Source organism: Harpia harpyja, chromosome 23 (assembly GCF_026419915.1).
Source record: "Harpia harpyja isolate bHarHar1 chromosome 23, bHarHar1 primary haplotype, whole genome shotgun sequence".
NCBI lineage: Eukaryota > Metazoa > Chordata > Aves > Accipitriformes > Accipitridae > Harpia > Harpia harpyja.
In genome coordinates this window covers 13,496,028-13,511,128 of record NC_068962.1, presented here as the reverse complement: position 1 = coordinate 13,511,128, position 15,101 = coordinate 13,496,028, and the positions used below count along the sequence as shown (strand labels likewise).

The following is a 15,101-nucleotide window of genomic DNA, read 5'->3' as shown; positions in this document are numbered from 1 at the left end:
CTTAATATGTCTTATGAAATAATACAAAGAATGGGTTTTTACAATGTAAAAAGCAGTAGGGTTCTAGTGCAATTCTACATAATTTACCCCAAGAACTGACCTTTTATAGGTTCTTGAGCCATTCTGTGTAACTCTATAAAAGCAACATAATTATATAATTACTTGTATTAAAAATAAAAGTATAAAAGCAATATAATTACTTGTATTAGGATGTTTGAAATAAAGTCCTAGAAAGAATAGTCGTCTTGTTTACATTTTATAGGTGCTTTCCACAAAATGGACACCATAAGATATTGGTTTGCTTTGGAATAATTAAGTATTTTTTTAAATGACATAAATGCATATCATAATGCAGTAGTGACTGCACAAAACACTGTAAAACAATTTCCATCTTGATTTAGTATTCATTGCACAAAAGGCAGAGCTCTCAAGTGCAGCAGGATTTCCTTACATAGTGAAACCCCCTCCCAGTCACAACAGTCCTTCAGCCTCTGCTTGCTCTTTCAACCTGTTCCTGAGCTCCAGTTACTTCAGCTGATTTATGCTTCCTGATGTAACAAGTGCTTTCTTGAGAAAAGATGTCCTGAAGTTGTCAGAACTTCCAACTTCACCTTGTTTTGTTTTGGTTTGTTGTTTTGGTTTGGGGGTTTTTTTAAAAAGAAAAGACTTACTGATCCCTCGCCTAAGAACTCTGAACCAGCTGGCCATTTATAACCAAGTTAGACCAAAGGAGAGAGATTTGGAAAACAATTAAATCTCTACAGGACTGTGAAAATAAGGGCCCCGTTTAGACAGAGCTCCAAAACCTTCAGTGAGAAAAAGCTGTAAAGAGAGTTGAGAACCTTCTGACAGCAGCAAACCTGCACTCAAAGAAGACTATAATATGCCAAGTGCAGGAAAAAGTTTAACTGGCCCTAAGAGTCACCCATAAGATATACATTCACAGAATGCAAGATTTCTTTAGTTACATAACTGCTTCAGGTTTTTCCCCCTTTTTGTGAGATAAAATTTATAAAGAATGGAACACTACTTCTATCATCAAACATGATTAACAAAATACTGTAAGCCAATATAGTAATACATATGTGTATCCAGTAAGATAGATCAGTCATAGCCTAATAAAGCAAGATATTCAGACAGTCCACAAAACTCGAACTTATAGCTGGGAGCTGAATTAAACAAGTAAAAGCAAGAACACTGAATTAAGTCATGAGATCTGGGATGCAGGCTTCTTGACTAAAATCTTCAAGGACAAACAGGAAAAAAAATAATCTCCTTGACTATTATAATTACAGTTAGGAACACCAATAGATGCATTTGTTTAGAAATGTGTATGCTTGTGTGTGCATATACACACATATATATACACTCACACAAAAATATTTGCATCCATATTTATATATATGAATAAAAACTCCACTGGAAGTTTGAAAGCACTAGGACCACAAATGCTCTCCTCCCTTGTCTCAGACTCACATTTCACCCCTGTTTCTGCAGTGCACACAGTTGTCGCACTGTACCTGTCTGAACAGTATGAAAAATTTAGGTCACGCATTTTCCTTTAACCTCCACTATTGCCAAGACTTTCCCACCCAAAGACAAGGCCTGGGTTTCTGGAGGCGGTATTTTACCCACAACATGATTAGGAAACTGTAACAATTACCTTGTTATTTTAAAATTGCATTGCCAGCAAACAAACAAACAAATATTTGCAAAGTTTGTACATTATAATTACTAATACACACCTCGTGATTTATATTTTCAAGGAGTACACAAACAGTAGCAGCACAAGACAGGAGTTTAATAATTTTCCTCACGCTATTTTAGAAAGTTAGCTATTGATATTTGAACAAAACCAGGCATTATTTCAAAGAGGATTGCCTTCATCTCATGAATCTGTCAGGATTGCAGTGCAAGGCAGGTTGCTCTAATGAAATACAAACCCAACGTGAACTACATCTGCACTTGTCTAGAGACTAATGGGTACATTTCTGCTACCTAATACTGAATTTAAACATCTTTAAATTGTTGAGAATACAAAATCATTGAAATTTTGCTGGGTTTTCATTTCAATAAGTGATGCATGCCACCACGCTTTCAAAGAAAAGCTGCTAACATGGCTACTAAAGGTAGTATTAACAGCAGAGAAGCATCTATAGCTATCATTGTACTTCAAACCATAGAAGAATGGTTAATTTTATTACAAAAGCATTGGAAAAGGCATTGATTCAGGAGTACTAGAATAGCCAGTCATTGGCTCAGTGACGGTGCAAGACACTGAATGCAACACGGTGGGGCTGAAGAGTGAGGAAAGAGATAACTAAGACCCAACTCCGAGAGCCTCCGGAGATAGTTTTGGGAGACGCAGCTGCCGCAGCTCCTGGACTGAGGTGGAGACCGGCTGCAAGACTGTACCTACCTACAGTAGCTGTTCCCAAAATGTGATAAACCTAGTCGTTAGGGAAGTCATTTTGAAAAGATCAAAGCTCCCTTCTCACTTTAAGATTAAGGAAGTGGCAACGGCAACAAGTAGATAAGCCTGCGGTTTAAAGAAAACCAACATCTTCCATCCTTAAAGCAATGAACATCCCTCAGAAAAACCCACACGTGCAACACAAAATGCCTTTGCCAGTTTTAAGGTTTGGCTGGCTATATTGTGATAAACCAAAATAATGAAAATACATTCTTTGCTTCAGTCCATAATGGCTCATTTTTCATCAAGATGTAGTTTTCCCTTTTATCAAATATTTTCTCCTTTTTAATTCCCCCAGCTCATTTGCTCTGCTATCGAGGCGTGAACTTAAAACATGCAATGACTAACCAAGGAGACCCTATAGCTGCAATGCATCAAACCAATTTTGTTGACCATTCACGGGTCACTGCAACATCAGCTTCACATGCCTGTTTTGGAGACAAATGACAAACATGACCATTTCTTTTTCCAAGCTGCACAGGTATATCACCTAGGCAAGCAGGAAAATAACTCCGGCCTGCTGTCAAAAGTCTCAAATCCTCAAATTTGAAACTATATTCAAATAGCCTTGAATATAGCCAGTAATAAAATTTACTGGCCAAAGGATGCAGATGCCTAAGGTGTTTAAATCAATTTGTTTAACATAAAGTATTACGAGATAATGAACAGATACCGAGTTATACAGCAGAACTGATGTTCAATACCTGCACTGAAATCCTACCCCGCCTGATTTCTACCCCAGAAAAAGCTGTTGATGTCATTTATCATATGCCAGTTACTATATACACATTATTTTTTAAACCATGAAAATATGAAACATCATCATTATTAAGTAAAAGGACATCATTTTCCATTGTAAGGGAAAAGAAGGTTGGAAGACGAGAACTTCCCTATTTAGAACAGACTATTTCAGTTGGAAGGGAACTACAACAGTCTTCCAGTCCAACTGCCGGACCACCTCAGGGCTGACCAACAGATAAAGCATGCTATTAAGGGCATTGTCCAAATGCCTCTTAAACACTGACAGGCTTGAGGCATCGACCACCTCTCTAGGAAGCTTGTCTCAGTGTTTGACCACCCTCTCGGTAAAGAAATGCTTCCTAACGTCCAGTCTAAACCTCCCGTGGGACAGGTTTGACCCATTCCCACGTGTCCCATCACTGGATCCCAGGGAGAAGAGCTCAGCACCTCCCTCCCCACTTCCCCTCTCAGGAAGCTGGAGAGAGCCAAAACACAGGTCCCGCTGAGTTTTTTTATAATTTAATTTCCCAGAATAATGCAAGATTGTTCAAGATGAAATCTAGATGTGTTTGCACATCAATTATATCCTAAAATTCAAATGGAAAACTGAAGGTAGATATCAGACCTAGAACTGAAAATGCAAGAGAACTCCTTTCCCAAATGTGATCAGAAATCAGGAAGACAAATAAGGTTCTTCTCCAAACTATGTCTGGACTAAACTTATAATACTGCAAAATTCCTGTCAGAAAAAAAACCCCTGCATAACACTTGGAATGATATAAGAAAAGATCTAAGTTAACTTTTTCAGCTCCTAACAATCATTATCCTGTGAAAATTAAGATACTCCTGAAACCAATTATTAAAAATAATTACCATTCATATGGGTAAAGGATTACCAAGTGCCAATGAAGAAGATAAAATAGCTCGCTTGAAAAGTACAGAGGATTTTTTAATACCTATGTAAAAATAAGGACTAATGAGGACATCTCCTTTGGTATTGCCTAAGAACTAAAGAAAGTTTATACCCACACATTTGTATACTTTTAAAACATCCTTTACATTGTCCTGTAATATTTCTTACCACTACTTTAAAAAAAAAAAAAAATTCTGTTATTGCACAGGCTATATATAAAATACTAATTACCACATACTTGATTACCCTCAATCATATAGTAGACAGCATATAAAAGCCTAATATATTTTGTGAACATTTATGATCTGAGAAATTAAGTAGGCCAACCGTTAAAAAGAAGATTACTGCTATAAAGCTAGGACTCTACAAATTATCAAAACCAAACCCACAAACTTCAAGGGATACTTCCCCTTTTTCAAAGACTAGGCATAGTGAAAAAAAAAAACCAAACAATTTTGTGTGCTATACACTAATGAAAATGTAAACACTTAAGAAACTATACTTATTTCAGAAATAAGACTAGATGATATTGTGTGGTATGTTTAATGCATATTAATGAACTTTACCACATTATTCAGCACCGGGGTAAGAGACTGTTCCCTGTTTACAGCATTTTGCAGGAGCATATCAAAGCCCAATATCTAAGGTTCATCTAGAAACACTGAGAAACTACAAAAAGCTGTCTGTAATAAGAAAGGACTGAATTATTACACCACTGTGATAATTAACCTACTGGTAAAAAGACCAAAACCACAGCAACATCTCAGAATTTTCAACTTAAAGGGGGGGGGGGGGGGAACGACAACCCATGGTTATAATAATAATAATAATTAGATAATTGGGGTTTTAAGCTTCAAGTCACCACTTCAGTCAAAAATTCTGTAAAGCAAATCACAAATCACAAGAAATTGTATTTCATGTGATTAGATGGCATTCTATTTTTAACACTACTGATTAACAGATGGAAGTGGAGTTTTTCCTTCAAAAGTGCTTTAGTCATCATAAAGTGCCAACAAAGATGTTAATTAAACACATTTGTAGAACTAAAAAAAAGTGTGATTTCATGTTCGTTCTCTACAGCTCTCTCTGACAAAATTACCATTTAGTTATATCACCATATACATGTGTATGTCAGGATAGGGAAGAAAATATACCAGGTCATCACTACAACTTGAATCCCTTTTATCATGTTGATAAATATTGCCAATGCTAAGTTTGTATTAGCATGTCCGTACAGGTTTCCACAATTGTATATTTTGGTCACCACTTCCAATGATTTCTGATGTGTGAAATACTGAAATATCCTCAAGTTTCAGCCCTTGCACCAAGAGAAAGGCTCTTAGGAAATAACAGCACATATAAGTAAGAGTGGACATAGCTCCCCTATTTGTTCTCCATATAAAATTCATGAACAGCTTTGCTTAGCATTGCTTGAAAAACAAAATTTTATTTCTATGCAATTACTAGGTTATACTGGAAAGGGTGTGTGCTTGTCAAAGAATGTGTGTAAAGGAGCGGTATCACTGTAAGAAATACACTAAGCAGAATGATAACCGACAGTTTGATATTCCAAATATTACCGTATCTATATTTTATTTGCCTAACTACTTTACTTACAGTAAAAAACAAAACAAAACAAAACAAAAAACAACCTGCAGAAATCCCCACAAGTTTCTACGCTGAATCAATAAGCTTCCGTAAATCACATTGCCAGAAGTAAGGTCTAAAGAAGAGTTTAGTAAAGAGAATTAAAAGGGAACACACTATCCCCATCGGATGTTAGACACAGAGAGCATAAACCCTTTCTTTCCAGTTGTGGCTGAAGGAAACCCTGTTTCCCCAAGATGAGCCAAGAGTCTGAAGCGCAGGACGAGCAGGAGGACTCTCTGGAGAAACAAACAGCGCTGAAACAGCACTTGATAATGAGAAGAACTTGTCTCTTCCATCTTAAAATGACTGGACAGCACTTCATAAGAGATTATTAAAATATTAAAAATGTATTTATATAGGGATGCCTTTCCTCTTCTCTGATCCTTCTGCCCCAATTGCAAAGTAACTTCATAGGAAGAGAACAGTCACTTTCTGCCAGTGATCACTGAGGGAGAAAAGGACAAGCAAGTTTTATGCAACCTTCCCTTAAAATATCTTGAAGTTCCTACAGAGAAGGAAACTAATCAAGGATTTGGGATTATTCTGAGTTCTGAACTTCTTTGATTATGACTCAACACGAATTCACTAAAACAAGCAAAAATGCGGACTTCTTCACAGGGTATTGGTTGATACATTTACCTTGGACTAGGTACCAGACACTTTAAGAATATAGGGATACCGGTTTTCTTACGTCACTTTTTTCATATCCTGACTGCATCGTATGACAGTGGCGTGATAATGCGATACCTCGTCTGGCAGTAGCATGGAAACCTATACAATGTTCACCAGAAGTTGTGAGCCACTCCTCCCACCACCATCTTAATCGGTTTGAAGATAAGTTCTCATCCCCACAGTAAACCATTTAAGAATTTTACCACTGTAAACAAATGTGGCCAATAGCACATTGCATGTTAACTACAGAAAGGAAGGGAACGTGCTCTGCCAGATTTCTCAACCAGAAATACTTCTTACACCATTATTATCTTGGGCTGTGCATGTTAAGCTAATTTCCACTTCCAGTGACACCAAAGCAAATTCAGCCTAAGTCCGTTAACCTAATTATTTTAGAGTCATTGGAAGACGAATCTGGCTGTATGCACATGCACGTATGTAACGGCGTCTATTTCTGAAATGATAGGACGGATCATCTCTGTGGCATTTATGTCAGAGCCATGACAAAATGCTTTTCCCATATGAATAAGTGACAGCGAGAAGGCTGTTTTCAATGGGAAGAGGAAGCCAAGAGCTGGCTTGTTTCCATGGAAACACTAGCAGCATCAGGCAGAACAGCTGTAGAGGGAAAGGCAGAAGTTCGGGAGGCAGAAATCTTGCTGATTTTACCTCACCGACATGTCAGTGCCATCAGACACCATCTACATTTAAGGTCAATCGAGCTAGTTTATGTTGACTACGTCATGTATTAGGCTACAATTTCCAGTTCAGACTTTTAAAAGCCAGCATGCCACAAGTAAATTAATAAAAATTACTTACAATGCAATTTAGCCCAGGTAGCCCATGAATCTACAGAGTATATGAATATCTGTAACAGTGATGCATTATGATTTTTGTCATTAGGAAGAGATCTTGCTGTTTCTTTAAAAATGACAGCTCACATAGGCTAAATGCTTCAAGCAGAATGACTGGTTTTCCACCAATTTAATCTAACGGACTCTTTTCCCATTTAAAAATAAATTCAGCACTTTGATTACCAACATGGCAAAAGGAATACCCTCTCTGCAGTTTCTTTATCAACCTTACTATTTTATCACTTTCAGATAGAAGATGTCTGCATAACTCAAAAATTATTAAATGGTAAAATCTAAAGTATACTTGCTTTCCTTGTTGAATAAAAGACAGAGAATAAAGATTTCCACTTATAAATTAAAGGGCCTTTCTATTTGTCAAGAAAGCAAATAAACTTTGCTATTCACTATTAATCTACAAACATATATTCTGAGATTAACATGTCTTCACCACTCTGTTCACTGTATCTCAGACTATCCCGGCAGCGTTGCTTCCACCAAAAATAAAAACTGTTTTGCATCACGAACAGCCAAAGCCCTAAAAATATAACCCACTCCAGTCATTCACCATACAGACAGGTATCTAGGACCTGGAGAAAACCCAATAAAGACATAAGTTATCATTGATAAGAATGCTCTCCAGTATGACTTCTGTAGCTTTAGCCTTTCGAGGGGATCTATCAAATCCTATTTTCTCCCTCTCCCATCTCACTCCTTTCAGCTGATTCTTCCTACAGCCAACCCCACCGAATGTTCAGAGCTGGTGGAGATGTTACGGGACGCTGAAAGGACTCTCTGACAACATAACTTCACGTAAAGCAGTAGATGGGAACGTCGTACTTCCATCCAATGATACCACTCACTGCTCAAGTCCAGCTCCTCGTGTCACGACAAAGCAGAGTAAGATCTGTATTTTTAAGAACACTTGCAAGACGTAAGTATCTTGATGCCTCGACCGCCAGGCTTCTGTGGTTTTATTTGCGTTTCGGTGAATACTTACTTACAGCAAACTTTACAAATACTTGCTAATTAGTTTTTCTCCTTCCCTTGTAAACCAAGCAATTATGATCTTTCCTACAGATAAAGACCCTACAGCAAAGGGGCTGTGTAATTTGCCTTCAGCTGCCAAAAACAGCAAGGGTGCTGCAGGCAGCGCCTGCTCGAGTGCCCTGAGCCATACTGACTCCCTGAGCCACCCCACTTCGCAGGTGCTGTCCCCTTACCCACAAACAGATTTACTGTCTTCTCGGAAAGTGAAGGACATATAGCTACAAACTTTGCGAATCCCTGGGCTATTTCTGAGTTCCTGCGCTAAGTACAAGAGTAATCCATAATCTTTAGGAAAAATCAATGACAAATATGAATTAATTCCTTAAAGAGCATCAACTATTTCAACTATTATTCAAAAGTAAAAGGCCTTAAAAGCTTAATTAATTTGAAATATGGTATCTGAGACCAATGCTGACGTTCTAGGTCCTGCTGGGCATCTGCAGACACTCTTTTACACTCAGTGCTTAATTATGCCTCTTGTACTTTCTTACAAACTATTTGGACGTATCTTTGCACTTTACCAAAGCATAATGAGTACTTTGCACTTACGAGCCATCAAAGGATACCAAAATCATTTAAGGTATTAACTAGCAAAACACACAATACACGTTTGATTCAGGTAAGAATCAGGTGTCTGTTTCAGAGATGCTTAAACCAACGCACAGGAAGATTTAGTTGCCCGACACTTCTCCTCCTATGACAGTATCTTATGCCACTAGCTTTCCGTATCTACATAACAGCATTCTGTCAAATAGCAGTTTGTGAATGATTGCTCTATTAAGCCTGGAGTGAAAGGAGTACCGCTGTACTCTTTAATTTCATTTCACAGTCTATGAAATCCAAAACAAACAAAAAAAACCCAGAAATAATATTCAGATATAACTCCTGAACTTGAGAAACAAAGAAAAGCATTGCACATTTCAAAGCAATTGTATGTACGTGGATTACATTTTATATTTACAAAAAACATGTTTAGTAGATTTCGCCATCTGAATATCAAACTGCATACACTAAAAGTTGAATCTTTTTTTTTTAGAATCTCAAATAAAGTAAACCTTCTTGTCAACAAACAAGTTCCACTATTTATATAACATCACTGGATGGTCTTGCTAGAATAATCTTGTGCATGTACTATCCCCCAATAGGTTACCATGGCAACTTATATTTGAAATTCTATAAATTTCTATTTTTAGAGATCACAGTTTAGGATAAAGAAAATCACAAATATTAAGTACCATTTCATTAATAGAAAATATCCCATTTTTATCATCATCATAATTCCCAGAAAAGACATTGCTGAAGTCAAATCAGGCAGTAATGCTAAAAAAATAATTACCACCATTATTAAGAAAGTTTACCACTGAGCAGCCTCACCATAATCTAAGTGGCGTATGAGTCAGTAGCTGACACTATGAGGCAAAGATCGATGTTCACAGAGTTTTGTCTTGATTTCAGTAAGGCCAAGATTTCATTCAAATGTTTTTAGAGTTATTCATCATTTCAGCTGACACAAAACAAGAAGTGTATTTGCCAGAACACTCAAAAAATAACGTCTTTGTTTCAGGTGTGGGAAAATGTTGAATTGACATTAACGTCTCAGTTCCAAACTAAGGTTACCATCACCTTAAATTACTGTGTTCAAGAGTGCTTACTAAGTGCATGCTAGTCCTTAAATACAAATTTACTTAATGCTTTAAAACTTGCCAGCAGTTCTCAAAGTTGTCTCCCTGCCTGAAAGATCAAGGTACAGAGTAGCAGCCTTGAAGAAAATGAAAACACTGATTTAGACGCTGTTGTTACATCTCTGACACTGCCTTACTCTGGCTGCCTGGGGTTGAAATCTGAATACAATGTTTAAAACCAGGTTTTAAGTTATAAAAAGGTAAATACCTTATCTTCTAAGACATGAATATTTCCACGTCGCAATTTTCTGTTATTATGTTAATTAGGGCATTCATTTCGCAAACTCAAAATATCTTTAGCCGAGCCACTGACGGGTCAGGGTGGTCTAGTACAGATGGAAAATCTGGAAAGCAAGTGCCTACAGGCTCTGTCAAAGAGTGGACTGAAGTGGACTGAAAACTCAAATGACAGCTACAACTCCAGGGCACAATTGCAATCAGCATGCCTACCTTCCTATTTCTCCTGGTATCTTCCATTTAACGTTTACTTTGCACTCCTCAGTTCTCCAGCAAAGCTGAGTGGAAAGATTCCCTATTGTAAAAGCCGCAGATTCGGCGCCGTCAGCAACTTTCCACGAAAGAGGAGGTGAAAGACAACCTGCAGCGCAATCACCGCGCGCACTACTGTTCCATCACATAACTGACAGCCAAATTTTCTTTAGGATTCAGACAGCTAAGATGCGAGCAACGTGGGTATGTCATCGAGGAGCAAAGATAGACACTTCTGGTAGTTTGTCTTCAGAACCGATCCTTTATTAAAATTGTATTTCAAGTATCAGCTAGAGCCAGCTGTCAAGGGAAAACGTATCGGTGGGCAACCTTCAAAAACATAAACAACGCTGGCACTCAGCAAGGGACAGTAGTGACTCCAAGGACTGTTACTTTCTGTTTAACTTACCTCACTAAGCTCACGGGAGTTGCTAACTTCCACAGAAACTGCATCAGGCCATAGGGCACAAATCAGGAATTCACTTAACCACACGCTCAGGGTCACATCTGTGAGGTTGCCAGTGAAATCAGGGGAACTGATCAGGAGATGACACCCACCGTAACTGCACTTTCTGCAGAACGAGGCTTAGCTCTGAATACTTCACGGGAATCCTGGTAAATATGCTGCAAAACACTTACTACCATTTTATAATCAAATGTTTCCAATTACAAGTTCTTTTTCTTGTATTGCAGGGAGGATTTGCTGGTGGTTGCTTTTCTCGTTGTTAAATCTGAGGCACCGCTGTATCTTTCTCTCAAAGGAATTACAACCATTTGTTTGCTCCAAAGCCCTGGGTTAGAAAGCAAACCGGCATCGCCACTGACAACAGCAACTAAAAGACGGAACTAAAGTCCAAATCGTCAAAGCAGAAAGTAGTCAGCATCAAAATCTAAAGCCCCGATCCAAATAATGGGAACTTACTACGATCGTTTACTGCTTTGTACCCGTACCCTCAGCCACAGAGCCGGTAAAGGGTCACCCTGAGAAATCAATGGAGGGAGAGCCAGGGTGACCCCCCCGTCACACTTTGTTGAACTCGGATCACCTCCCAGCGCAGACAGAGCGAAGCTGGGACAGGGCTGAGGTCGCTCGCCTGCATCCTCGTCACCTCCTCACCCCAAACCCGAGACCTCCCAACGATGGCCTCCCGGTGGGACCACCTGCCCCGGCCCCTGTGTCTGCCCACACCCACGCAGAAGAGTGTCCCCCCCCCCTGCCCAGGACGGTGAGCGTGGCCCCCGTCGCAGACTCCTCGGGGACACGGCTCCCACCTCACCCCGCGTACGCTCCCACGGGGGACGCCGGCACGGTGGGACCCCCACGCCGCCTGACGCTGCCTGCGGATGCAGAGGGGACACGCACCACCGCCCCACGGGCAACCGACGTCACCCCCACGCAGCGGCCCACCGGAGAAGCATCATCGCCTCCGCACGCCCACCCCAACCGGGGCGAGCTTCCCCTTTGACACCCCACGCGCCCACCTCCCGGGCAGGGGACCACGGCGTGCCCACCCCTGGCAGCCCCTCGGCCTCCCCAGCCGCCCCCGGGGGCGGGATCGCCGTCCATCCATCCGTCCGTCCGTCCGTCCGTCGGCGCTTACCCTGGCGGCCCGTGAGGAGTAGGGATCCTCGAAGAGCGCCCAGACGCGGGGCTGCAGCCGCCGCCAGCGCCCGCCCTTGCCCTCGGCGGCGGCCCCCACGTCCTCGATGCCCAACCTTTTGGCGGCCAGGTCGTCGTCGTCGCCGTCGGGGGGTGGTTCGCCCGTCAGCAGGTCGGGAGCCTCGAAGATGTCGAGGGCCTCTTCGGCGTCGCGGTGCTGGCGGTAGGTCATCCAGCAGCAGGGCTCCACGTCGGTCTCGTCGATGCCCCAAAAAGCCAGCTCCTCCTCGAAGAGGGGCCCGCAGACGTCGGCGGGGCAGTGCAGTTTGCCGGTACGGTAGTAGTTGAGCACATAGGCGAAGACCCCCGGGTGCCGGTCGAAGAAAAACTCGCTGGTACCGCCGCTGCCCCGGGGGCTACAGCCGGTGCCGGGCTCTGGGCAGCCCCCCGCGGGTGGAGGTGGGTTGGGGGGCGGCAGGGGTGGGTCCTCACCGCCCGGGGACTCGCTCTGGGACTCGCAGGCGAGTAAGGCCAGGCGGGTCCCCGGCAGGGTCTTCAGGGTGCTGCGGTAGGTCTCGTGCCGCGTGCCCCCCACGTTGAGGATCACCCTCTCGTTGTCCTCGAGCTTCCCCATCGCTCCGGGTGGGACATGACTGGGGAGGGTGCGGGAGGCGGCAACGGGGATGGTGGGGTTGGGGACACACACACACGCACACCGGTGGCGGGCAGCTCCGCGGGGGACGAGCTTCTACCTTAAACGCAAAGAGAAAGAAGAAATCGAGGAGAAGCCCCCCCCAAGCATCACTGGGGGAGATGGGGGGGGGGCTATTCCCCCACCATCACTGCCTGCCCTAGCCCCCCGCTTCCCCTGAAAGCAGGCTACCGAAATGGCACTGCTGCTTTTCTCCCCCCCCCCCGCCTCCTTTCTCCCTCGTGGGGCTGCGTGAACCGAGCTGATGGAATAGAAAGTGTGCGGTTAATTATTTAATGGGCATCTATCTTTTATTAGCCTAACAGCTTAACGAGGGGGATAATAATAATAATAATAAAAAAAAAAATAAGGAAGGGTTAGAGGTTTGTCTCTTCGGTGCCCCCCCCCTCCCTATTTTGGGAGGGAGGGATTGCTTTTGGGGGAAGAAATACCAAGCCCCCCCCTCCCCAGTAAGCTCAGGCAGCGGGCACACCCTGGGAAAAGCTGTCTGTGTGGAGCTGGGCTCCCCACTTTCTCGGACAAATCATCAAGACGAGCGTGCAGCTGGGAGAAGGAGCGCTGGAACCAGCGCTGCCGTGGGTTTCTCCGTGCTCCCCCCACCCCTCCAGCCCCTCTTCTTCCTCTTCCTCTTCCTCTTCCTCCCCGCCGCCCCTCCGTTACCTTTACCGGAGGAAAGCGAGCGGCTCCTCTTCCCCGGCGGGCTCCGGCTGATGCGCGGCGGCGGACGCCGAATCCCCGCCGCTCCCCGTGCCTCCCCGCCGGGCGAGAACTACTTGTTGGCTTTTTTTTTTTTTCTTCTGGGTTTTTGGTTGTTTGGGGTTTTTTCGGTTTTTTGATGTTTGGGGGTTTTTTCCTCCTTCAGGTAGCTGTTTTACCTCCCTCCATGCTCCACACCGAAAAGCGTAAAAGCGGCTCCCGCCCCCCGCTCGGAGCCCCCGCTCCCTTCATTTTACAAGGCAGACCCAGTTTTTCCCCAGCGGGACGGCGAACGAGCATCTCAGGCGGGCAAGCAGAGCCATGGGCGGCGGGGTCGGGGCACCTCGGGGACCCGGTGCTGCCGGGCTCCCAGCGCTTCTTCGGGAAAACGAACCCAAAGGTGAAAAAAAAACCAAAACCCACCTCAATTGGGGCCGAAGCTCCTCCCCGGGGCGGGGGGAGCCGTCCCTCCGTACCCCCCCCCCAGCCCTGGGATGGGGGGGGGCTGAGGGAGGCGAGAGCAAAAACAAATACCGCATCTCTCCGGAAAAAAAAAAAAAAAAGAAAAAAAGGCAAAACCACCACCTCCGCTCCTGCTCTGGGTGAATTTGGTTCATTTAAGGAAAACAGGCGGGAATGGGGCAGAGCTGGGGCTAGCTGGGTTTTTGGAGGAATGCAGCGCCTGGCTCCAGGTGACTGCGGAGAGGGGCTGCTCAGCCCCCCGGGAGAGGGTCCTTCCCCGGGCAGGTGGGTGCCTGCAGCACCCGGGTCACCCAGCACCCACAGCGGGGCAGGGGATGCTCAGGGTGCTGGCGAGGAGTACCCCCAGCTCCCGGGGAGCCCCCCGGAGCCAGGTCCGGCACAGGTTGGCAACTGGGGGACCCCCTGGCCTGTGGGGGGTCAGGGAGGGAGGGCTCGGGGAGAGGGGATCCAACTTTTATGTCAGCTGGAAAAAAAAAACCAGATACGGCGTGGTGGGTACACGTCATACTCGGTATACTTTAACGCTGGAGGTTGGGGGAGGCGGAGGGGGGGTGGAAGTTGAGAGTCCCCGACAATGTACAAGGGAGCCCAATGCCCTTGCCAAAGTCTCTGACTCCAAGCCAGCCGAGTTATTTTCTACAGCCTATGTTACTGACGCCTGGTTTCAGCTGGGTTGGTCAAAAGGAAAGAAGCTTCCAGCCCCAGAGAGAAGATACACAAAATGAGAGGTGATCCAGCTTGCCGCTTCCTCGAGAGAAAAATCTCCCTCCGCTCCAAGGGTAGTCCCTGGCATGAAGTAGGGTAACGAGTGGAATAACGGTATCTGAAATGTCCCCCTTTGCATCAGAACCTTCGGCTGGGCACTTGCTGGCGTTGGGAAGGCAAAGTTCTGCTGGAAGTGATGCTCAGGATGCTTAGGCCAGATTGCTTTAACCCAGATCTGTCTGTATGTGGCATCCATGATGTAAACACCGACTCCCAAAGCAGCAGCAACTTTAAGAAATGGGTTTCAAACTCTCTCTCCAGATGTATGTTTTGAAGTTCCTAAAAAAAAGGCAAAATATATCCTGCCAAAGCAGATATAATCAG

At 43.8% G+C, this 15,101-nt stretch overlaps 1 protein-coding gene across 8 annotated transcripts in view; it reads right to left on the bottom strand.

Annotated features, from left to right (window-relative positions):
- The window catches only part of KCNC2 (potassium voltage-gated channel subfamily C member 2), a 103,200-nt gene extending 89,251 nt beyond the window's left edge, over nt 1-13,949 (bottom strand). For 4 of the 8 annotated variants that reach the window (XM_052774646.1, XM_052774648.1, XM_052774653.1 and 1 more), the window contains exons 1-2: nt 13,500-13,948; nt 12,123-12,873 (exon numbers count right to left, since the gene is read on the bottom strand). In XM_052774646.1, coding sequence (XP_052630606.1) covers nt 12,123-12,755 — 633 coding nt within the window. In that variant the 5' untranslated portion in view covers nt 12,756-12,873; nt 13,500-13,948. Of the gene's footprint in view, nt 1-12,122; nt 12,874-13,499 lie in introns of all 8 variants that reach the window. The other 4 variants (XM_052774647.1, XM_052774652.1, XM_052774650.1 and 1 more) reach the window with 2 other exon arrangements.
- Between the last annotated feature and the right edge of the window lie 1,152 nt (nt 13,950-15,101).